This window comes from Lemur catta, chromosome 13 (assembly GCF_020740605.2).
Source record: "Lemur catta isolate mLemCat1 chromosome 13, mLemCat1.pri, whole genome shotgun sequence".
Lineage (NCBI taxonomy): Eukaryota > Metazoa > Chordata > Mammalia > Primates > Lemuridae > Lemur > Lemur catta.
The window spans coordinates 60,001,088-60,027,612 of NC_059140.1; the positions used below are offsets into that span (position 1 = coordinate 60,001,088).

The following is a 26,525-nucleotide window of genomic DNA, read 5'->3' on the forward strand; positions in this document are numbered from 1 at the left end:
ATATATTATCCTTGTCTTAACAGATGAGGAAACAGAGGATCAGAGACACAGTTTAAGTAACTTATCAAGAGATAAACAGCTCATTAGCAGCAAAATAAAGACTGGGGCTTAGGTTTTCTTGTATCTAATCATCTTTCCAGGATGCATTCAAAATAACAGTTAGGATTCAGGATAACTTCATCATACTCAAGCATGAAAAGCTACTTCCAGAATGACAGAACCCATTTACACTCAAAAGTTTTAGCAGAGCATCCCTAACCTAAGCTCAAATCTAAATCTTCTTGCCAAAGGATGCTAATTCTTTTTACATCCATGAACTCATTTCTCCAAGGAGCAACTTCTGGTACCCAGCCCATTCTGACTTTCACACAATGAACTCTGAACAAACTAAACTCTCCTTAGTTCTGGAGTATGACACAAAGACCAAAAGAAAAAAACTATAAAACACATATTATGTATTTATATGCATATTATTACATATTACTTTAAAATAATTTTTAAGATAATTTTTTTCAGACTTGGAAAATGATCCTGAAACTTATCTGGAAAAAAGAAATAAGCAAATCCTGACACACACCAACCCCCCCAAATGAGAAAGAACCAGCTCCACCAAATATTAAGACATACCATAAAACTATAGTAATTAAAACAATTTGAGTCTAGGAAGAGACCTGATACACATGGAAATGTAGCTTATCATAAAGTTGTGCTAAACCAACGCAGGAGAGATATAATAGTTCAATGAATGACGACAGACTAGCCAACTACTGTGAGAAAAAACAAAACTAGATCCTTCACTCTTTTAATAAAAATAAATTTTATCGAAGTCTAAGATTTGAACCTAAAAGATGAAACTAGAAGGTTTTAAAGGAGGCATAGGTAAATTTACCTATAAATTTATAGTGAAGGAAATCCAAAAATCATAAAAGGGAGGAAGACTGATAAACTTGGCAGCATTAAAAATTCAAAGCTTCCATTTGGAAAAAAATACCATAAACAAAATCAAAAAACAAACTGTTAATAAGTATTTATGACACACATAAGCTATTTTTTTCTTTTTTGTTTGAGACAGGGTCTTATTCTGTTGCCTGGGCTAGAGTGCAATGGCGCCATCATAGGTCACTGCAACCTTAAACTCCCAGGCTCAACAATCCTCCTACCTCAGCTTCCCAAGTAGCTAGGACTAAAGGTGCAGGCCACTATACCTGGCTAATTTTTCTAATTTTTTTGTAGAGACAGGGGCTCACTATATTGCTCAGGCTGATCTCAAATTCCTGGCCTCAAGCTATCCTCCTGCCTCGGCCTCCCAAAGTGCTAGAACTACAGGTGTGAGCCACCACACCTGGCCTCAATTTTCTTTCATTCATTCAACAAATATCTGAGTGCCTAACATGAGCCAGGCTTGGATCTACGGGATAGAACCCACAATGGTGAACAAGACAGTTGAGATCCTTGCTCCTTTAGAGTTTATGTTTCTAGAGAAAGGAAACCCATAAACAAGTGAGAAAAAAATTCAATCTTAATCCTATGCAAAGGATTAAAACACACACTGATATGAGATTCATTGCCTCAGTGACTATTTTAGGTTAAGGCTCAGGGATGATCTGGGGGAAATGACTAAAGACCTCTTACAAACCAATAAGGAAAAGGCAACAATCAAACAGAAAAAGAGCCAAAGGATAGAACAGGCAGTTAGCAAATAAACTACAGATTGCCTGCAAACTCAGAATGGTATTCTTCACCCATAGGCAAAGAAGTATGAATCAAAACAGTGAGATAAAACTTTTTTTTAATCATATTGGCACAGATTAGAAAAGTTTAACAGAATCAGATACATTCAAATACTCTGGTACAGTGTCTAAATTACTGCAAACTAATTTTGACTTTGGAGGACAATTTAGCAATAACTGTCAAGATGTAAAATGTATACATCCTTTGCAAAAGTGATCAAAAATATGCATATGGATATTCACAGTTGTATTATTGAGACTATAAAAGTTCAGGAGAAAATATCAATACCAATAAAGAACTGGCACAATAGAACATCTACTCAGTGGACTACTATGAAACAGTTACAAAGAATAAGGTAGATTTTTTTTGCAAGGTGGTTGCAGGAGGAAGCCTATGGAGAGATCTCTAACATATATTAAGTGATAAAAGATAGGCTCAGAACAGTTTTCTCGGGACATTTCTATAGAAATAGAATATAAATATATATATATATAATCCATTTCAACTTTTATAGGCTGGTATATATCTTATTTGAAACATCTTTTTGGCTGGCCATGGTGCCTTACGCCTGTAATCCCAGCACTTTGGGAGGCCAAGGCGGGAGGATCACTTGAGGCCAGGAGTTCAAGACCAGCCTGGGCAACATAGTGAGACCCTACTTCTAAAAAAAAAAAAAAAAATTAGAAAAATTAGCCAGGTGTGGTGATGCCCACCTATAGTCCCAGCTACTTGGGAGGCAGAGGCTGAGGCTGGAGGATCGCTTCAGCCAGGAGTTAGAGGCTGCAGTGAATTATGGTGATGCCACTGTACCCTAGCCTAGACAACAGAATGAGACCCTATCTCAAAATAAAAACAAAAAAATTTTTATGAAAAAATACACAAATATTAACTATAACTAACACTGGGTAGAGGCACTTGGGGGGTGGATGGGCAAGGAAAAGGAGTTTTAACATCATATACAGTTTTTATTTTTTAACCTTTGAACTATGTGTATATATTACTTCCTCATACCACCAATAGGGATTTATTATCTATGTGGGAAGCCATTTGTTTCCTTACTCTTTCCTTTATTTAAAAATCCAATATATAATTTTTAATACTTAGAGATATAAAAGAGCAAAACACTACATTATGAAACTAAGAACTGTTAGGGAGGAGGAAAGGGAAGAGAACAACATACGTCCTCCTATTATAGAGGCAAGGACAGGGGAGAGGAGATAAAGACCAGGAGGGACACGGGGACGAGAGCTGATGAGGCATCACCATGCAGGGACATCACTCCAGATGGCTGAAGGGGAGGTGCTGGCATCACCACAGTCAGGATTATTATCCTATAACCAGCAAAGCGTATTTACTAGGGAGAGGCTGGTTTTTCTCTGGTACCAAGAAAGATAATTTCAACTAATTAATTTGTTCTGCTGAACTGACAGCCGAGGACGAGTCTGCATGTCTTATAAGCATATTCTTGGTTCATTTACTGGGTTCTCACACAGAAGTACAATATCTAGTTGGACAAATACAAAATAAGTAGCTTGTTTCAAGGACCACACTTGGGACATCAAGAGAATCAAAACGCTCTAAGCAGGAGGGAGCTGACGTGCAACATCCGAGACACTGTCAAGTCCTGTCTCACTCAATACACGTTTGTTATGCACCAACCGTTTTCCAGGCACCTGGATTCATGCTGAAGGTACAGATACAAGGCACAGCTCCATCCTGACGGAAACCACAGTATAATAAGAGACACAGACCCAGAAATAACCCCAATACAAAGCAAAAAGAAATGCATTGCTAAACACAAAGTTCAAGCAACATGACATGGGAATACGGAGGAAGAGAATGCAAACGAGAGAAAAGGGTGGTCAACATTTTAAGTGTCTCCACAAAAGCTCTCTGAGGGGAGCCTGTCTTATCGCTGTGCTAATCAACTCCCTACATTCAGACAGTGCTGCATACCGAGAAGGAACTTAAGTGACATAATAAACAAAATGCCATTTTGGTAATGCCAAGAGCAGAACTTCCTATAAACATTGGCCAATGGTATATGGTAAATGAGGACAACACTGCAAAAGGTGCAACTGCCTATACTTGCCCTGACAGTGCTGTGCTCCCCAGGGGAGGACCACTCAGCTGGGGAGCTGCCGGATGGCACCAAGGAGCTCTGCTTGGAGCCCAGGCTAACAGCAAGAAGTAAAAAAGGGTCACCATTTTCAGCTAGAGGTTATAAAATCAGCTCTCTGGGCTCCAAGTTACTGGTGGTGTCCTGTTCTACCAAAGAGTCAACTATACAACAGAGAGGTGTGTGCAAGGCCAGAGACTTGAGCAACCTGATGAGGTCAGAGTGAAAGGCATGCTCCAAAGCAACACTTCAGCAGAGTAACTGAAGATGAAGATGGGGTCATTTAAAAATCGTGTCTGAATCCCAGTGGGGCGTGTTCTGACATGGTTCAGATTGAATGCTTTATGTAAACATTCGAGTGCCATCGCCTGGCAGGACAGACTTCTCCCAGGAGAGGTTGTTCTCTCAGCTCAACAAGAGAAAAAGGACAGTGGAAGCAGGAGAGCTGAGGCCATGGAAGTTAAAGAACCCCTTCCTTAGAATGTTTAATAGAGAAGAGATTTCAGGGAAGGACAAAAGTGGCCTTGGCTATCAAGAACAAGGAGAAAAGGTAGAAACTACCCCCAAAATTAAGACGAACCAAATCAAAGGAAATAAATACTAATGGATGAAGTAGGAGAATTTAAAAATTAGCATAAATAATGTACACTCTTCTCTTACTAGCTATTGTTAGTGGTTTTTTGTTTTGTTTTTAGAGATGGGGTCTTGTTCTGTTATCCAGGCTGGAGTGCAGTAGCATGATCATAGCTCACTGAAGGCTCCAACTCCTGGGTTCAAGTGATCCTCCTGCCTCAACCTCCAGAGTAGCTGAGTAGCTAAAACCACAGGTGCACACCACCACACCTGGCTAATTTTTTTTTTTTGTTTTCAGAGATGGGAGTCTTACTATGCTGCTCAGGCTGGTCTTGAACTCCTGGCCTCAAGCAATCTTCCCGGCATTTTTGGTTTTTAATTTTTTAACAAACTTTTGACATATTGTAATTGTGCATATTTATGGGTATAATTTGATGTTTTGATACATATATTATATAATGATAAAATCAGGGTATTTGGCATGTCTATCACCTCATGCATTTATTTCTTTTTAGTGAGAACATTCAAAAGCCTCTCTTCCAGCTATTTTGTAATATACAGTATCTTACTGCTAACCATCATCCTACTGTGCACTAGAACATCAGAACTTATTCACCCACCTAATTGTAACTTTGTATTAGCTATTGTTAGTTCTATCATTTCATCATAAAGATAAATGGACTTCCTTCTACAGCTCTCTATCTCCTGCCTAAAAATATTTTCTATCAACTTTCTTCTAACTTTTAAAAAAAATTTCTCATAAAAGTTATTAATTGTGGAAAATGTAGTAAGTACACAAACTATAAAGGAAAACATAATAATCTCTCATAAAAAACTCCCCACCAAGAGATAAGCTCCTTTAACATGTCAGTATATTTTCTTCTTGATTTATACCCATAGATTATAACTTATCACCTTGGGTCACATTTTCAGGCTTACCATGTGCCAGGCATTAGGATAAACTCTCTACGTGCTTTCTCTCATTTGATCCTAGAAACAATGCCATGAGGTAAAAAACATCAGTACTGAACATAATGGAAGCGGCTTAAAGAGATGAAGTAATTTGTGCAAAATGTAAGAAGGAAGTAGGTTTCAAAACTCATCTGCACTGTATTTTAAAATATTTTTCATTTTCATATATGTGAGCATATTCCTATGTCATTAAAATATGATAGTAATTGCCGCACGGTATTTATTCCAAACTCTCTAAAACCTTCAAATCTTCTACCATCGAACAAATTGTTTCAAATTTTTCATTAATCTCATTTTAAAAATAAACAACATTGTACATGCATCTTATGTGTACCTCTGATCATTTCCTCAGAATAAATGTATACCTTTCAAATTTGATACTTTTAGGAAACTCTTCAGAATTTGATGTTGCCAAAGAGCCTTTCAGTTGATCCTCTCACCAGTAATAGTACTTCAGAGTTTGTAGCATATGTTAATAGCTACTAGTATAAGTTCTCATTGCCTCAACACACACACAAATTATTATTCCTATTTTTCCAAAGTTTCTTATCTAATTTCATGATTATTCTCCCAGCTGAAATTTAGAAATAGTTTTTAAATTAATTCACATTTCACTGAAATTTTTATTGGAATTGCATTAAACTCACAAATTAATTTGTGTAGAATTGTAGTTATTGAAATGTTTAGTTTGGCCACTCAAAAGCACTATCCATCTCTGCTTTATTCAAACTGACTTTTATGTATAGTAACCAAAACAGTGTGATACTGGCACAAAAACAAACACATAGACCAATGAAACAGAATAGAGAGCCCCAAAATAAACCCATGCATATCCAGCCAACTGATTTTCAACAAAGATGCCAAGAATACACAGTGGGGAGAAGACAGTCTCTGCAATAAATTGTGTTGGGAAAATTCCACATGCAGAAGAATAAAATTAGCCCTTATCTCTTACCATATAACAAAAATCAACTCAAAAATCAATAAAAAATAAATGGACTAAAGATTCAAATGTAAGACCAGAAACTATGAAACTACTAGAAGAAAACATAGGGAAAAACCTCCATGACATTGATCTAAGCAAGGAGTTTTTGGATAACATCTCAAAGCACAGGCAACAAAAGCAAAAATAGACAAATGAAACTGCATCAAACTAGAAAGTTTCTGCACAGCAGAGGAAACAAACAATAAAGACACAATCTACAGAATCAAAGAAAATATTTCCAAACCATACATCTGATAAGGGGTTAACATCCTAAAAATATAAGGAACTCAAACAACTCAATAGCAAGAAAATTTTTAAAATGGGCAAAAAAAGCTGAGTAGACATTTCTCAAAGGAAGGCATACAAATGGCCAACACGTATATGAAAAAATGCTCAGCATCACTAATTATCAGGGAAATTCAAATCAAAACCACAATGAGCTATCATCTCACCCCAATTATAATAGCTATTATCAAAAAGTCAAAAGATAATAAGTGTTGGCAAGGATATGGAGAAAAGGAAACAGTTACGTGATGCTAGTGCCAGTATTAAAAAAAAGTATGAAGTTCCTCAAAAAATTAAAAATGGAACTACCATATGATCCAGCAATCCCACTACTGGGTATATACCCAAAGGCAATAAAATCAGTATACTGAAAAGATATCTGCACCCCCATGTTTATTGCAGAACTATTCAAAATAGCCAAGATGTGGAATCAACCTAAGTGTCCATCAATGAATGAATGGATAAAGTTGGTATGTACACAAAATGGAATATCATGCAGCCACCAATAAGAAGGAAATCCTGTCATTTGCAACAACATGGATGAACCTACAGGACATTATGTTAAGTAAAACAAGCCAGGCAGAGAACGGCAAATATCACATGATTTCACTTACATGAAAAATCTTAAAAAGTTGATCTCATAGAAGCAGAGAATAGAATGGTGTTTACCAGAGGCTAAGGTGGTTAGGCAGAAAGGGGGGAGTTGGAGCTCTACTACACAGCAAGCTGACTATAGTTAATGATGACATATTGTATTCTTGAAAACTTCAAAGAGAATAGATGTTAAGTGTTTTCACCACAAAAAAAAAAAACATGTAAAGTAATCCATTTTTAATTAGCTAGATTAGACATTCCACAGCGTATACATACTTCAAAATTTAAAAATTGACTTTTCTGGAAACAGAAAATTTTTGTTATCTTTTAGCTATTGAACAATTTTTTTTACTTATTTGCTTTTTGATGATATCTTTTTAGCCTATTGTATTTTCTCATTAATTTTTGCTGGTATTTGAGAAAGTTATTGATTCTTGCATATATATTTTGTAACCAACTCTTTTATTGAGCGCCACTTGTTCTAGTTGATTCTTAGTTGATCATTTCTTTTTTTTTTTTTTTTTTTTTTTTTTGTGAGACAGAGTGTCACTTTGTTGCCCTGGCTAGAGTGAGTGCCGTGGCGTCAGCCTAGCTCACAGCAACCTCAAACTCCTGGGCTTAAGCGGTCCTACTGCCTCAGCCTCCCGAGTAGCTGGGACTACAGGCATGCGCCATCATGCCCGGCTAATTTTTTTCTATATATATTTTAGTTGGCCAGCTAATTTATTTCTATTTTTAGTAGAGACGGGGTCTCACTCTTGCTCAGGCTGGTCTCGAACTCCTGACCTCGAGCGATCCACCCGCCTCGGCTTCCCAGAGTGCTAGGATTACAGGCGTGAGCCACCGCGCCCGGCCCTTAGTTGATCATTTCTTAGTTGATTCTCTTAAGTTGTATAGGCAAATAATTCCCATCCATAAACAACTTATTTTCAACATTAGAAAAGTTGCCTTTTATTTTTTGTCTTAGCAAGTTAGCTAAAACAATTCCCAAGTCTTGTTCCATACAGTACTAACAGTTTTTTCAGTTAAAAAGGAACTTTTCCATCAAACAAGGAAAAGTGTTTTGAGTAGCACAAGGTTAAAATTTCCAAGGTAATACTACTTAACGAATGGTAGGGGTTGCAAACATCCTTATGTTGTTCACAGTTCTAGTATTTTACCACTGAATATAATTTTGGTTATAGGTTTAGAAGGCTATATGTATATTAAGAATTTTTTTTTCAAGAGATAGGGGTTCACTCTGTCACCCAGGCTGGAGTGCAGTGGTACAATCACAGCTCACTGCAGGCTCCAACCCCAGGGCTCAAACGATCCTCCTGCCTCAGCTTCCTGAGTAGCTGGGACTACAGATGCATGCCATCATGCCTAGTCAATTCTTTTATTTTTCGTAGAGACAGGGTCTATGTTGCCCAGGATGGTCTTGAACACCTGGGCTCTAGCAATCCTACCACCCTGTCCTCCCAAAGTACAGGGATTACAAGTAGGAGCCACTGAACCTAGCCTAAGAAAATCTTTACATTTCTAGTTCACTGAAGTGGTTTTTTAAATTGGTAGTAGAGGTTAAAATTTATCAATACCTTTTTGTGCAACTAAAGTGATGGCCAAATGTTTTTCTCTCATGGCCTATTCTATTCCAGTGGTAAGATATAAAGAGTTACATTATATAGCTAGTCATCTTTGCATTCCTAGAATAAATCCTACTTTGTCTTGGTAAATTACTATTTAAGAGAAAAATTCCCTTAGCTAGAATGTTCTTATTTTCGTTCAGATGTTAATCTGTCTTTATGAGATTGGCCTATCTATCAGAGAGAGAGAGAGAGAGAGAGAGAGTGTGTGTGTGTGTGTGTGTGTGTGTGTGTACATGCATGTGCAAGCACTTGAATTTTGTGTATCACGTTTTGACAATATGTAGATGATAGTGAAATAAAATTCTAGAGTGTTTCATATTTTTTAGTGCTCTGAAACAATTTGTAAAGCATAGAAAGAAAATCTGTTCCTTGAAAATTTGAAGGAACTCGCCTCTAAAATTATCCAAGTTCATTCAGCCTGCTGGGGAAAGTAATTCTCAGAAAACTTTAGAAATCACTTGCATTTTCATTTGTCTTTATGTATTTTTTAATTCTTTGAGTCATTTTTAGAGTTTTATATTATCCTAGGAAGTCATTCACTTAATCCAGATTTTCAATTTATTAGCACTGTATTATCTACAGTAATATAAACTTAATCTTTTCCAAATCTATGGTTCTAGCCCCTCTTTTCTAATGTTGTATATTTGCATTTTCACTAATCTCTTCTTGATTAGACTTACCATAGATTTGTTCATTTGTTGACCTTATCAAAGAACAAGCTGTTGGACTTTTATAACAGTTGTTTCTTGAAGTTTTATTATTAATTTCTGTTATCTTAATTACTTCCTTTGGTGTCATTTATTGTTTTTGTTCTAAATTCTTGGATTGGATGTTTAATTCATTTATTTTCTTTTTTTAGTATTGAATGGATTAAAAAGTTATAATTTTCTTTCTCAGAGTACATCTCTGCATGCATTCCCCATAAGATGCACTCACTGTAATTTTTATGTGTTCTACAATAATAATTTTCTCTGTCATCCAATAGTTTAAATATTTTAAAATTTTTAGTGTTTTACTTTCTAACTGATTATAAAATTAAGAACTATGCAAAAGCAGTTAAGTGCAATCAGCCTATTAGAGATTTTAAGAAATTCCTGAAAGGCAGAAAGAAGACAGGATAAATTGCATGGGAAAACAAAGGTACAGGTTAAACTGGAGCTGAGTTTGCAGTGCTTCTGAAAGAGCTCCAGAGGAACTACTGAGGCAGTCTTTAGGATGGTCAGTTGGAGAACTGCACTGAGAGCAGCTTGATCGTGGGCTATTTCCCCTTGCACACTTGCACTGCACAGTAGGCAGCACTGACATGCCCCATGGGGTAAACAGTGAAGGGGGAAAGGGTGGCCGGGCTCAGAGAAGCAGGGAAATGTCTCAGGTACCTACTGAAGATAGGAGAACAAGGGGCTGCTCCTGCATACCTCACTTGGCGGCATGTCCAAAGAAACACGTGACGATAAATAAGAACAATCAAAGATTGGAGAAAGAATTCCATGGAAGATAAAGATTTAAATGGAAAGAAAAAAAGTATAGTTAATATAGTATGTAGAACACTTAAATGGTTGTGTAGTTACCATCAATGTAGACATGAAAGAGAATATTGTACTTATAAAGAACACTGCTATGAAAAAGTAAATCAGCAATTCAATATATGTGCCAAATAAGCTGAATGAAAAGTTATGAAATACTTTAGTGAGCAGGATGATCTAGTTAAAGTTTTCTTCCAGAATGCAATGAAAAAAGGCTAAAGAGATAAGAAGTATAAGAAAACAATGAATGGATATAGAGAAGAAATCTGGAATGTCCAAAATCCATTTGATAGATGTCCCAGAAATGGAGAGCAGACACAATGTAGGGGAAGAAACACAAAAGAAAAATGGGAAGCAAAAAGGAATACTGAAGAGAGACATGTATTTTTAGATTAAAAGAGAGAACCAAAGACTATGCAAGATTAAAAACAGAAACGTATGAGATTTCTTAGAATACAAGAAGGGAAGGGAGGGAGAAAAAGAAAAGCAAAAAAATTAGTAAATAAATGGAACAGAAAATTCAAAGAGTCAAAAAAATAAATATAGTTAAAAATAGTAAATTATGTAACAAGAATACAAATACATGCAAACAACACTAGTAATCATAATAAATGAGAACATATCAAATCTACTCATTAAAAGAGACTCTAAAACTAGACAAAAAGAAAACCAGCCATTTTGTCACTAGAAATCTACTTTAAACCAAATGATACAAAAAGGTTAAAATTGAGTGATAAAAAAAAGAAAGAAAATGCCACATTAAATGCTAACAAAAAACTGGTAGATGAAATATTAGTATCAGACAAAATAGAAAGACAAAAAATAAATCAAGCTTAAAAAAATCATTAAATGGGAAGAGTAGTATGTTTTATATTGATAAAAAGCTGTACTGAAAGGTAGCTTTCCCATTGGTCAAAATTGTATCATATGTCCACAGTGGAACCAATCACAGTTTAGGAGAATGGAACTCCCTTGAAAGTGTTAGACCACTTTGGAATGAAATCCCTGGGGCTGGGGTGCCATTTGTCTTCTCTGCAACAGGTCACGCAAAGTAGGATGGCTACCTGAAGAAAAATCAGGGTTATAGTACAGAGGCAGACAATCAACAATATTTGATACACCAGCCTGAAGTTATCACAACATGTGATTTATTTCCTTGTAGCATTAATTACTACAAAATGATGAGTCACTATAAAATAAAAAGTACAATGTTTATTTCTTTGTCTCCTTTTAATTGTCTATCTCCTCCATTAAAATATAAATTTCAGGAGGGTTGGAACTTGTCTGTGCAGTTCTTAATTGTAGCTCCTGGAACTTACACAAGGCCGGGCACATCACAGGACCTCAGTACATGTTTATTGATAGAATGAATGAATGAATACTGTGATAGATTACTCTGAGATAGATCAACCAGAATAATATGGTTAAAAAAAAAAAGCCAGAAAAGGAAAGCTTTAAAGTGGTGTTAGATAGTGTTGCAGAGTTATAGGGAGATAGGGATTGCAAAAAGACCACTGAATTGTATATTCAGAAGGGAGTAAAAAGCAATTTTAGTAACAGCATTTGTGAATATAAACTAGATCATAAGGAATTAAGGATAAAGTGGGTAATAAAGAAGCTGTTATAGTGAGATTACCACTGTCTTTTTTAAATTTGGTAGCAACAGAAAAAGTAATATCTCTGAGGATAGTAGAATCAAAGGAGTTACTTGGTTTATTTTAGAATTGGTAAGAGAGTCCATGCCCAACTACTTTGCTTATCTAAAGGATTTAGAATAAAGTGGTACCTTGGAGTTAACCCCCGATCTTTCTCATGATTCTCTTCTCAGGCTGAGGAGCTTCTGGCCCCATCTGAGTCTAGTTATCAAAGGCAGGTATGACTATCACACTGAATATCGTCAGTTGCCATAACAGAATTTTACACCGTCATGAGATGGCTCTGTATTCATTACGCTGATTTCTGTTGCTCAAAATATTTGGTATGCCTCACATATCTGTATACAGGGGTAGTATATCTTTATGTCTTATTGTATGTGTATAACAATTTTTAGGTGAATATTTAAGCCAGTTTCATAACTTTGTATGCCTACTTTGGTTATTATGCATTCTAGGATTCTCTGGCCACTATATGCAATCACCCTATCTTTCCCTATCTTGGTTTGATGTTGGTCGTGTTTTGTTTTGGTGCAGATCTGAAGTTCACATGTGCTGTGTCATCTTCAAGAACTGCTGGCACCAACTGGGCCCGACACACCGTAGCTCCCTGTGAAGCTAAGTACCACGAAAGTTTTGACCAGAAGAAACCACTACCATACTCTTAAAATAAACCTAGAACTCCCCTTTTATTTTCAATGCACGTATTCATTTTTCAGGATTTTCAAGTATTTTAGCATTTCTGTTTAGAAACTTTTCAAAATTATCTAGGACCTCAAGCAAACAACTAGCAAGAAGTAGTAGAGTCTTGTAAATACCTTCTGATGTTGTTCATCCTTCATCTTTTGCAATTTTTGGTTTTCTTCCTCCTTTAGAGAATTTTTATGAGCCCAGCTTCTGGCCTATAAAGATACAGGGGGAAAAAAAGAAAAGAAAAGAAAAGTTCACAGGAAAAGTATCGCCACAGCACCCCAGTCTGCCTATTATGAGACTGGTGCCAGTAACTCAACCTAGGCGTAAGGTAAGATCTGCACACACACTTGCTTATCAAGTGATTTACGCATATGCCTGAAGATGTCCCTTGAGATATATAAAAAGAAGGCTCCTGTAAGCAAAATCATCCAGCACATTTTCAAGGATGATCTAAATGTTTAATTAAGCTTTAAAAATATCCCCTCAGAGATAACCAACATAGTTTATTCCTTCTAGTGGAAAGTTAAAGATATTTTCGAAAATATGCCAACTAGCTGATCAGTCAATATTAAAAACAAGTGCTGTCTTTAGAAGCACTGATATGTCTATGGCTCATTTATGCTATTCCTATTAAACAACTTGTCCACTGGTGATTGATACCACGTAATTCCAAAGATGCATTACTTTCTAAGTCTTTGCATCCCTAATCTGTATGAAGCTTATTTCCAGATTATTTCTGTTTCTTACAGGGAAAACAAAGTCTGCACAGGAGCACATACACCATGAGAGAGCCAGCACGTGCAGCAGAATGTCCTTTAGTCTCTCTGACCCACCACATCAGGGTTCCACACACCAGCATAGTGACCATGTATTCTGGACTTTTTGGTATTTCAAGTGTTCTGTTTATGTGTCATATATTTTCTCTCCCTCAGATTGATTTGCTGGCCCAGGCTCTGTAAGGCAGAGAGTCCAGCCTGCTACGCTAATGCTTAGGAAATCTCACTGATCTCATAAAACCACCAGCAGCATCACGGCAGCAGGCTACATATTTCAGGCCTAGTTCTCTGGACTCATAATCCATAAAGCTTATGCAAGCTGTTTCTCCCTTTTTCTTTAATATCATTTTTCTCAAGCACTTCTTAAGTTCATTTCTCCATTTCTGTCACTATAAAAACCCATACACCATCAAACAGTAAGAGCTGCTTCCCAGAAAGAGAAGCTTTCGGAATTATATCGTCTACAGCGGTATCAATTAGAGTAATGGAGCTCCACGTGTTCAGAAAGCCCTTATACCCAACTCTGCCACATTAAACAGGTAAACGTACATCCTACCACTTTCTCTTATTTACATGATAAACACAAAGGGACTCTGATAAAGCAAAGAAGGGAGGAGTAGTCTTCTGAATGACCCCTTCTTTTTATATCAGAGAAGGTTCATCTCTATCACAAATGTTCTGTGTAAGACCCAGGGAGGAAGGAAGGAGAGGGAGACAGCTTCTATTTAAGAGATTAAAAGGCAGAATAAAATATATAAAGCAAATATTATGACTTGAGCAAGGGCCCTAAAGTCTATTTAAATACCTTCCTTTTAAACTTACCCCCTTGTTGTTCTTTTATTAGAATATGGGTCCTAGTTTTTGACTCAGGAAAAAAAATGGTTATTAGACATATAAGATGCTGCGAAGCCACCTGGCACCTTAACTATGAAAAGTTCAAAGTCACTTGTAATGCTGTTTGCTTACCCAGCTGTGATCCCTAGGCAGGACAGGAAGTTTCTGTTCAAAAATAATGGGGGGCGGGAAAGGAAATTTTTTTGATCACTAATTTTCTTAGTTCTGAATACCAGAAATTTAGAAGTCACTATATTCACATATTTTTATCATTAAGTATTTAATATATTGATGCTAAATTTTTGTCATTCAATTAAAATACACTTTATTCATTTTCCCCAAAAGTTATGCTTATAATGTATCCATTCAATAAACAACATTTAAACCTCCTATGTGCACTGTGTCAAGACACAATCCCAGACCTCATGCATGTATAGCCTAGTGTGGAAGTCAGACAAGAAGATTAACAAAGTACAACGTGATAGGTATTATGATGGAGGAAGCCAAAACGGAGGACATTTTATTAAACTGGATCAAGGATACCTCCTCATAGTGGGCGAGGCTAAGTTGTATTTCAAAGAGTGAGCAGGCAATCAGACTAAGCAGAGGGCTGGGCATCATATGAACAAAGGAAAAATAGCAGTATATGAGTTTGCTAGGGCTTCCCTAACAAAGTGCCACATGGACTGGTGGCTTAAAGAACAGAAATTTACTATCTCATAGTTCTGGCGGCTAGAAATCCAAAATCAAGGTGTCTTCAGGGTTTATTCCCTTGGAGGATGGGGAAGGAAAGATCTCTCCTTGGCTTGTAGATGGCCATCTTCACCCTGTGTTTCTTCATATCACCTTCCCTGCATGGACACCTCTGTGTCCCAATTTCTCCATTTTATTATATAAGGCTACCTTTCCTATTGGATTTGATCCCACTCAAAGGACCTCATTTTATTACATCTGTGAAGACCCCATCTCCAAATAAGGTCACATTCTGAGGTTCTGGGGCTTAGGGCTTCCACATATAACTTGTGGGGGAGGGGAGACACAATTCAACCCATGACAAGCAGTAACTTCTTTCCACATGCTGGAGTAAAGATGTTTCTGTTCCCTTCTTCTCTCGAAAATTACTGTCATCAGAGGAAAAAACAGAACAAACACAAACTCTATCTCAAATAGAAGCCCTTCACCCCTAGGTGCTCCTGCCCTAAAAATGCAGGTGCTAATTCACCCAGCCCCAACAGGAAATGAAAAATGCTGTGTTCTCTGGATAAACCAAACCAGGCACCCAAGTACTTTAGAAGGCAGCAGTGGTCAAACGCCAGGCTGAGAACAAAACAATTCTATAAAATCCTGCACCTGACCAGTGAGCCTCCCAGCCCCCTTCTTTGAAATTTTCTTCTGTTCCCTGCATTGCTTCCTCTGAAAAGTATAGGGTGATATATATTTTTAAAGCAACAGAGGAAAAAAAGGAGCTCCTGAAAATTTTTAAAAAAATCTCCCCTGCCCTCCCCAAGGAGACCTCAAATCAGTAAAATATTCAGGAGATAAAGTCAAGAAAATATTCCAGAAGGTAGAAAAAAAGTAGTCAAAGATAAATTAGAGGAGAAAAATGTTTAAAAGAAAAAAGTTAGAAGAGAAATGCAGGAGGCCTAGAAGTAGAATAAGAGAAATTCCATAAAGAGGAAATGAAGAGGAAATAAATCAAAGAAATAACACAAGAAAATCATCTAGAACTAGAGATGAATTTCCACATTGAAAATGAATAAAAAAGATTCTCACACTAAGTCACATCAGAGCAGAATACCAGAAAAAGAAAAGATGTTAACATATTTCTAGAGAAAACAGGGAAAAGCCCTCATCTAAGGCCTAAAATTCCCATGGCCTTGGACTTCTCAGGAACAAATACTCCAAGTTAGAAGAGCAAGGCCTTCAAAATTTAGAGGGAAAATTATTTCCAATTTGAAGTCATTATCAGTAAAAATGCAAGCATGAGAGCTAACTAAAGATAGTTTCAGATATGGAAGGAGCCAAACATGTTCACCTCTCATGCATCTTCTCTTGAAAATCTACTAATAACATGCTCCACCAAAACAAAGAAATAAAACAGGAAAATAGAAGAAATGAGACCCAGAAATCAGGAAACCCAACATAGGAAAGCAATAAAAGCGATTCCCAAGATGACTTTAAAACAGTGATTCTCAACCTTGACTGCACATTAGAATCATCTGGGGAGCTTTAAAATCCCCCAAAGCCCAGGCCACAGCACAGCAGGATCTCTGGGGGTGCAAACCTGGCACCAGTGATTTTTAAAGTTCCCTAGGTGAATCCAGCGTGCAGAGGATGCTGAAGCCCCAGAACAGCAGCTGGTCAGGGTTCCACAGGCCTAAAGAATGACCCCTGCAGGTTAAAGCAGGGGGTAAGAGACACTGGGTGGGTGGAGGCATAACTATCTGACAGGCACAAAATGGAAAACTGTGGAAATTTGCATCAAGAGGCATTTTGTAGAACAGTCACAAAAGCTGAAGGAAGACAATCAAATATTCAAATGAAATGAAGAAAATGCAAAAATAGGTCCCAAAACTTGTAAAAGAAAACGTATCAGAGTATGATAACTGGCTTGGCAGTAAGAAAATATGTAGTCATAATAAGGAAAGCTTGAAATACTGAATAATGCTACCAGGAGAATGAGGGGAAGAAAGGGTTAATAAGGTCTAAAATGTATTAATCAAGAGATAGCAATACATGTTAATATAATAGCAATGCAGAGCTAACAACAGAAACAACTAGAGGAGTGTGGTGGTCTGAATAACAGCCCCTCCCAAAGATGTCCCCAACCTAATCCCTGGAACCGGAGAATGTTCTTTACATGGCAAAAGGGACTCTGCAGAAACCAGGGGTTCTGAGATGGGGAGAGTAGCCTGGCTTGGCCAGGTGGGCCCTTTGTGATCACAAGGGTCTTCGTGAGAGGAGGGCGGAAGGTCAGCGAGGGCAGAAGGTGGCGTGAGGCAGCAGCAGAGGTTGGCACGATGCAGCCACGCACCAAGGAGCCGAGGAATGCCAGCGGCCAAGAGAAGCCGGAGCAGCAAGAAGCAGATGCCCCCCGAGACCCCAGAAGGAACCAGCCCTGCTGACACCCCAGTTTGAGCATCTTAAGATTCATTTCTGATTTCTAACCTCCAGAAATGCAGGAGAATAAATTTGTGTTGTAGTAAGCCACTAAATTTGTGGGAATTTCTTACAGCAGCAATGGAAACTACAAGAAGTTTAAAGTACTGGGGTGGAAGTGGGATTCAAGGGGCACATATACAATTGATATTTGACTTTTTTAAAGAATCAGCATGTGACACCTGGATAAAAATTAAAATAACCCAACTTCCCTGAGTGCCCACAGTAGTGGGAGAGGATATTGCTAGAGCTACAGAGCTGGGCCCCTCAAGCAACCCACGGATGGTGTTAAATGCAGGCTCTGAGGCAGGAGGGCTGCAGGAGGGCTGCAGGGGGCGGGGGTGGGGGGGTGGCGCTGAGGTTGGTCTGCATTCCTGTAAGCTTCCAAGTCATGTCCATCGACTGCACTCACCACAGCAAAGGTTCAGACTGGAGGAGCCAGTTCTCCAGATCCTAGAGGCCTGGAGAGAGGCAACTGTAAAGAGAGGGGGAATCTGCAGGTGGAGCTGGGGGCAGAGACAGAGAAACAGACAGGATCTACGGGAAGAAAGAGGCAGAGAGCAGAAAGGGTTTTGTGCTTAAGCTAAGGCATTTTTACTTCATCCTTGACCTTGGAGATAGGGAACCACTGAATGATTTGGGGCAGTGAAACACCAGGATGAGATTTTTTTTTTAAGTTGCTATTCTTTGTAGAAGTGTGGGCAGCAAACCAGAGACTAGAAACCCTTTAGTGTACAACTGGAAATATTCAATGATAATGGCTGAGGAAGGTATGATGATGCTGGCACTTCTGCCTACACACACACACACACACACACACACACACACACACACCCCCAAACAGACATGCACACAGACACACACACAGACACGCACACAAGTACAGAGAACTACATCAATCCATGTGTACACAGTGAACCCTGTGAGTACCTTCTGTCTGAAGTCCTAACACAAAAAGAATTTTTTTGTAACACCTAAAGGGATTTTTCTATAGTTTTTCATAGACATAATTTTATCATTTATTAAATCCCCATCTGCCAATGGTAGATTCACATTTCAATAAGAAAAGGGTAAGAAAAATCTTGGGAAAATGGCATTAGGTAGTAAAATTAAAATTGGAAAACAAAACCTCAAAGTTAAATTCTTCTAACTCATCACAACCCATATAGATGGGAATCACAGTGTCCACATTCTATACATTGACCACTGCTAAAGTAAACTGCAGGTATCCTCTTTTGACAGAGAAGAAACGTTCTTCACGGAAGTACAATGTACATATTTGATTTGCCTACAGCATTGGAAATGGTTCTGCAAAGCATTCTCAGAAGAATTCTATGCATATGGATTAGACAGAATGAGAAGAGTACAATATGGGTAAAAAGTCAGTTAAATATATTGAACGCCGACAACTTATTAATAGTTTGGTGTCAAAATGAGAGCAGCTATTGCATGCAATTCATAAGGAACCAGCCGGGGTCCAATCCTGCTCCATATTTTCTATTAATAGCCCTGAGGATCGTGTGACTAATGCACTAATCAACCCACAGAAAATGCAGCTCTGGGAGACATTGCTAATGCTTTGGACAACAATATTAAAATTCAGGATGATCTTGTTAAATTGAAGAGACGAGCCAAAAATCAATAGAGCAGGCACGCACAGTACTACCAGGTATTTCAAATCACAGGATTCAGGGAGCCCTCAAACAGAAAGCAAGACCATCTGGGTAGGCAAAAATCCAGTTGCTAAAGCCATCCAACTTCTGTCCTCTTCTCCCTCCCTCACAGCCATGAGGACACCCAGACAGATGTCAGGCTGTCATCTACATATGACTTCACTTCACTACCTACGGCTTCTCAACTCTTTCCCCAGAGCCCTGCAAAAGGGGAGAAAGATGACGGATTTCAGTTAATATAAACTTGTGGTGCCCACACTGACAAATTTAGACTTTGGAACACCAAAAGAAGTAATAGTATAAAAAAAATAAATAAATAAAACCAGGAACACCTAAAGGTTTGCAGAGTATAGTGACCTTTTCCCAAGAAGTGTCATCATGTCTTCTTGACATTTTGATACTTGGTCCTTAATGAGAACAGGATGGGGGATGATAAAGATCAAGTTTCTCTAACAACTTATTTATCTGCCCACATCCTGGAAAAGCTAAGACTTTTAAAAACATAAACCCATCTTTTCTTTCAACTACAACCCTTTCCCAGGGTCGTCTTTAATGATACCTGCTTTCTGGGCCCCAGTTAGCCAGTCAATACCGAAGCCCTGTGGTTTCCACCTTCTAAGCAGTTTTCTGACCTGCACTCGAGTCTCCATTCTCTCCCCTGCTGTCCTAGAAGTCTTCATCACTCCTCGTGCAGCCTAACACAGAAGCCTTAGAGGCCTCTCTCTTCCTTGAGATCTATCCTTCACAACGTTACTGGTGTGATCCAGTGAAAGTATAAATCTAACCTTGAACCTTCCCTGTTTAAAAATGTTCAGTGCCTTCAGTGCTCACAGAATGAGTTCCAAGTTCTCCACCGTGGTACGCAAATTTCCTCAGTGGTTTTCTACCAGGAGCACCACCAGCTTCCTGTGTGGGGCATTTCTGGATGTCTCAGTGTCTGAGTGGTGTTACTAGCATTTTATGTCCAGGGGCCAGGACGTTAAACATCCTATAGTACCCAAGGCAACATGCACAATGAACTGTCCTACCCAAATCGCCAGTGGTGCCACTACTGAGAAAGAGTCTTCGCTCATGGCTCCTGCTTACTTCTCGCGCCTTCTAGTTCACTTTTCTACACTGCAGCTACCTAACTCTGCTTCCCCAACACGAGCCACACTTCTTGCCTTTATGCCTTCATTCTTGCTTCTGGTGTCTTGATTAATTCTGATTACCTGGGATGACTCTCTTCACTTTACTGACTCATCTTTTAAGCTTTAGCTGTGGTGTCATCTCTACCAGGAAGCATCTAGGCACACACAGAATGACTTAGATGCTTCTTCCCGGCAAGGCAATGGTACCTTCTCACTGCGGTGTGCTCTGCACTCACCAATGTGCCTTGTCACTGTTCATACTGTCCCTCACTCTGCTACAGTCCTTCAGGGCAGAAATTGTATGCCTTATACAGCAGGCCTTATACAGACCTAAGAATTTGAGGATGGATGGAGAGATGACTGACAGAAATCAAGGACTTTTCCGAGGCTGACATTTTAGCCCAGATACCCATAATATAGGTAACAAATACAAGCGGTATTTTCCAGATCAGGCAATAGTTGAGGTCAAAGTTTGAGATCAGGTCATTTTAGTTTAGTTCCAGCATTTTATGCTGCATAAGTCACTCTGTGTCCTTAATCTTCAGTCACTAAACACCCCTTTAAAAGGTGCCAGACAGCACCCTGCATGACATTCCTCTTACCCATGTGGAGGATCGTGGGTCAGGACGAGCAGTCGGACAGACACTTCTGTTTGGCAACTCTGTGTTCAGTCTGCTCAAGAACTCCTCAGTTTTGCTATCGGGAACACAAATAGGTTTTAGTGCCTTCATAAAAATAGAAATATCATTGTTTATTGTGCCTTTGGATACTGGCCCAGACTTTGAGTGATGACTAGAAGCATCCTAGATAGAACAAAAGGTTAGGTTGAGAAAAGGTGCAGTAGAAAATCAAAACAAAATGCTATCGTGAGACTGCATTCTTGAAGAACATTAGTCTGAAAAATATAAAACTAGGTTTGTGAAAATGTGAATCTATGATTTTATTTTGTCCATTTTGTAATATCAACATGAAAATAAATGCTCTCTCAGATTCCCCAGTATGGGCCCCTAATTTCCTATCTGGACAATTAAAGCTTGACACTCAGACTTCAGGATGGAGGTGCGGAACATTAATGCCCTACAACACCTCATTTCACACCAGGTTTACACTAAGCCCCTCACCCTCTGGGGGTCTTTCTCCTCATCATCTCATCTCCCTCATGGCTCTGACTGCTTTCAGGATACACAGACCTTCTAATCCAGAAACCCTTTCCCATTTATGGATCATGGACTCTTTTGTGATTCCAAAAGCAGAAATGAACTCTTTCTCTACAGACAGATACACACACACACACACACACACACACACAAACATACTCATGCACTTTTGCATTTGATTTAAGGGAGGCGATAAACCTCATTCCATGGAGGTTAAAAAGTATTGCTGATTCTGGGCTGCATTTCTGACATTTCTTTTCTTTTCTTTTCTTTTCTTTTTTAAACAGGAATCTGAATTTCTAGAACAGTGACATTTCTTTTTAGCTCTGAAAGATTGACCTAGAAATGTCCTCAGTTTAAATAAGAAGTACTTTGTTTTCCCTTAAAAATCCAAACCACTACCCCAATTTCTCCTCTCACCTGTGTGAAGCATCAAACACAGGAATTGTTTCTTAGTCATCACCTCAAAGACTGCCCCATCCTGCCTACCCTTGATTAATTTCTATTCCTTGGTCCTTTTCTCATATAATTTGTGGGACTTTTGCCTCCTTATTCCGCATTCACAACCAGATACCTCACGGAGGGCTGATTTATATTGCACCAGACTTGTGCAGCCGGCTCCATCTGCCTCCCTCCCTCCGCCTCCCTCTAATAGTTTAAGCCCAATGCTGAGATCTGACTCATCAGGTACTTAGGGCACAGGCAAAGGAAACACAAAGGGTCTGGTAAGAACAAATGGCACCCGCTGGGGAAAATAATCAAAACAAGGGCTGAGAAATTAAACAGAGATGCCAACATCACTACAATTACTTAGGCAGAACATGGCATTTGAACAGGGTCAGAAGCTTGACCAGGGAAAGGCAGAGCTAAAAGTGAAGCAAGGTACGCAACCCTGAGAAACACAAGACTTCAGCAGTTGAGACGAGCAGCCTTTCCATTTGTCTTGGATTACTTATCTTGCCCAGAATAGACAAGGAGACTAATGAAGCCACAGAGTCTGGAAGCTGCCCCACTGTCTGGGGCTTTATGAAGTCATCAGTCAAAAGTATAAAAAGAAGACAGAGTTGCCAGAAGTTTGGAGGAGATTTCTGAATATCCTTAGCAGAGTGCAGACCATGGGAGAAAGTAGTGAAAAACAAACACCGTGATAAGGAAGGAAGGAAGGAACTTCAGACCAAGTTGATGGCAGCCCCTACGTGTGTGCCGACTGCTGTTCCTCACTGCCAATGCCATGCACAAAGCTGGCTGGACACCAGCCTCCAGCTCCGACCCTTGTGCCAATTACCACTGCCCCACTCATGCCTCAAGATTAAAGCAGGGTGAAGGGGTCTCAGGACCACCAGAGGAATACAAGTAACAACTTGCAGGGAATGTGGATCACTGCCAAGTCACCAACTATACAAACAAAGGAAGTCCCAAGTTACTGTGCTAAGTGGTATTTTTCTACTATTAGCATCAGTGCGTGGTATATAAAAGAATTTCCATGTACTGGCTGAACTGAATTGGGGCCCCTGCAAGTAACTGTGGTTATATTTAATAAAAATAAGGTATAGAACCTCTCTGAGGGGCAAACAAAGGAAAACGTCCTTGCTGGAAGTCCAACTAGACTAAGAACCCTGGACTCTGGCACTACAAGTCACCTTTTCCTTTGGGTTCTTCTGGGTTCCTCACTGTGATGCTGGTGCCTGTCAGTGGGGATGGTCCCCTTGCACTTTATCCCTCTGACCCAAGCATAAAGGATTCCTTCCTTTATTCTCCACAGAACAACTGGTTAGACTGTTTTTGAAGATAAAGTTGACTCATGCCCAACTTATGGTCTTTAAGGGTCCTTCCTGCTTTTTCTTGGGGCGATTCCTACGGCTTATCCTAAAAGGCTCTTCAGGATCATCTCACCTCAACATAATACAGTTTTGTTGTTGTTGTAGCAGAGACTGCTAAATGCTCATCAAAATGTACATTCTCCTCTTCTTCTGGTCACATGCTTGACTGCATTCCTAGCCTCCCTTGCAGCTAAGGTTGGCTGTAGGATTGAGTCTCAACCAGTGGAATGTGAGAGGAAGGAATGCACAGCAATTCCAGGACCAACTGATTATAGACTTCCCAGGCATGTGTCTCCATACATTTTTCTCCTTCTGGCTTTCTGGAATAGAGACACCTCCCAGGGAAGCCCTGGAAGTTGTGTATTGAAGGTGGTAGAGCCTCTGTCAGATTTGGTCCTTAAATACCTGAGCAGAGGAGGCCATCTTTCAAAACTGTTCACTGATGTCTTAAATGAACAAGAAAAGAAAATACACTACTCAAGCTGTTATATGTTTTGGGGCCTGTCTATTACAGCCATTAGTCCACCCTAATACTATGGCATAAAGTAATATATACAAGAGATCATTTCTCAATTTAGGTGATCAATTCCAAAATTACATAATAAGCAGCCAAGAAAAGTTGAGGAAGAATTATAAAAAAAAAAAAGAATTCTCAAGGATCTGGTTTGGCTTTTTAGCCATTTCATAAGTGTTTTTTATTATTTTTTATTTCAGCATATTACAGGGGTACAAATGTTTAGGTTACATATATTACCTTTCCCCCACCCAAGTCAGAGCTTCAAGTGTGTCCATCCCCCAGACAGTGCACACTGCACCCATTAGGTGTATATATACCCATTCTCCTCCCACCTGCCCAATACCCGATGAATGTTATTACTATTGATCTGATAGTTATTACTATTGATGTAGACCTCAGTGTTATGATAAACTGATTCAATGCTGCAGTTGAGCCTCGTTCTACTGTTGAATACAAACAGTCACACAGACCATCTATTTCACACGAGGTCATCATGCGATCCACAAATTACCAAACATCCTCTCCTCTAACTAAATGAATGGCTGCTAATTCTTTGCCAATTACAGCTTCATACTCATTCTAGTCTAGTCTGTCCTCCCAATAGATAAGATTTCTTGAGATATCCAATCATAAAATTGTCCCAGGATTCCAACAGCATCCAATCCAGAGCAAGCTTGTTTCCTTAGACCTTTCCCAAAATTACCCAACCAAGGCCAAATCCTAACAATAGGTTCCAATGCTTTCTGACTGAGATACCCCACCATTCCCTATGGTATGTGTTTTCCTTCACTGCAATGAGTAATAAACACAACTCCTTCTGCTCCAGGTGTGTTCCTGGTGGGTTTTGGCTAAAGGCTATTGACAAATGTTACAAACCAGGACAGTGGTTACTACCAGGGAAAGATGGAGGAGGAAGGAATGAAGGTCAAAGTATAACACTTCTGCAGTCTCTGTAATATTTATTTTTAAAATTTAACCAAACGTAAGTAAAATCTTAACAGTGTGATCTTAGCAGTTGATACATATTTTCTGTGTCTCTAAAATGTTTCTCAGATAAAAAAAGAAAAAGCACACACACTATGATGGTGTTTACTAGGGAAGGACTTGGCAGATGCCATTCTGGATTTCACAGAACAATAGTTTCCCAAATGCCAACAGGAAGACCAGTGTGGGGCTGGCTACATGAGAATCATCAGCAGTGCTTGCTAGAAATTACTAGACTCAAGCCTTTGACTTTCTAATTCAGCATGTCTGGAGTGGGATCTGGAAATCTGTGTTTCTTAAAAGCATCCCTGGTGATCTTGAGAACTACTACGGTACTACAGATGGATATTTAATATGCATCATTATCTTAGGTCCTCATGATTCTGACTTATGAATAATTCATGTTATATAGCACATTTGGAAATAAAACCTCAGTGTGTCTGCGGGACTGTCTGTATAAGTACTAACAATGCATTCTACCTGTACTTTGTAATAGCTGCACAAACATGAACTTTGCCACCATGAGGTTTAGGTGAGTAAGTAATCATTCTCACATTCACACATGCAAGCAACAAATGCTTCCTGAGTCTCTGCTACGTGCTCAGCAATGTAGATTACAGGACAATCTAAAGAAGTGTTATTTTGCTTGAGTTAGTTTCACATAACTGGGTGCAAACAAAAGACATTCATATACCTGTAAGCACTCACAGAGCCTATGTAAATAAGAACGTGGGAGAAAATTACTGGGATAGATATACTAGTCCCATTTAAGAGATCACAAGCATGAGATGTATGGAACAGAACATGAATGTGAAGCAGCAACACTGGGAAAGCTAATGATCTTTTGCTGGTGCAGTGTCTTGCCTTGATGTTGATGGCTGCTGACTGATCAAGGTGGTGGTTGCTAAAGGTTAAGGTGGCGATGGCAAATTTTAAAAAAATAAGATGACAATGAAGTTTGCAGCATCAATTGACTCTTCCTTTCACAAAAGCTTTCTGTGTAGCAGACAATGCTGTTTGATAGCATTTTACCCACAGTGAACTTCTTTCAAAATTGGAGTGTTAACATTCTCAAACTCTGCTACTGCTTTATTAGCTAAGTAAGTTTAACGCTCTAAATCCTTTGTTATTTCAACAATGTTCACAGCATCTTCACCAGGAATAGATTTCATCTTAAAACAAAATACTTTTTTTCTCATCCATGAAAAGCAACTCCTCATCATTCCAGTGTTAGCATAAGATTACAGAAATTCAAGCAAATAAATATTCAGGCTCCACTTCTAAATCTAGTTCTCTTGCCATTTCTACCACATCTGCAGTTTACTTCCTTCATGGAAATTTTGAATGCCTCAACGTCATCCATGAGGACTGGAAACCACTTCTTCCAAACTCCTGTTAATGTTGATGTTTTGACCTCTTCCCATGAATCACAAATGTTCTTACTGGCATCCAGAATAGTGAACCCTTTCCAGGCAGTTTTCAATTTAGTTTGCCCAGATCCATCAGAGGAATCACTAGCTACAGCAACCTGTAGCCTTATGAAATGTATTTCTTAAATGATAAGACTTGAAAGTCAAGATTACTCCTTGATCCATGGAATGCAGAATGGATGTTATATTAGCGGGCATGAAAACAACACTAATCTTCTTGTACATCTCCTTCAGAGCTCTTTAGTGTGACCAAGTGCATTGTCAAAGAACAGTGATATTTTGAAAGTAAT

At 38.8% G+C, this 26,525-nt stretch overlaps 1 protein-coding gene across 2 annotated transcripts in view; it reads right to left on the reverse strand.

Annotated features, from left to right (window-relative positions):
• EPSTI1 (epithelial stromal interaction 1) overlaps nt 1-26,525 on the reverse strand; it is an 84,790-nt gene that overhangs the window by 15,421 nt on the left and 42,844 nt on the right. The window contains exons 7-9 of one of the 2 annotated variants that reach the window (XM_045567038.1): nt 20,930-21,023; nt 14,498-14,530; nt 12,881-12,964 (exon numbers count right to left, since the gene is read on the reverse strand). In XM_045567038.1, the coding sequence (XP_045422994.1) occupies nt 12,881-12,964; nt 14,498-14,530; nt 20,930-21,023 (211 nt within the window). The remainder of the gene's footprint in view (nt 1-12,880; nt 12,965-14,497; nt 14,531-20,929; nt 21,024-26,525) is intronic. The other variant, XM_045567039.1, reaches the window with a different exon arrangement.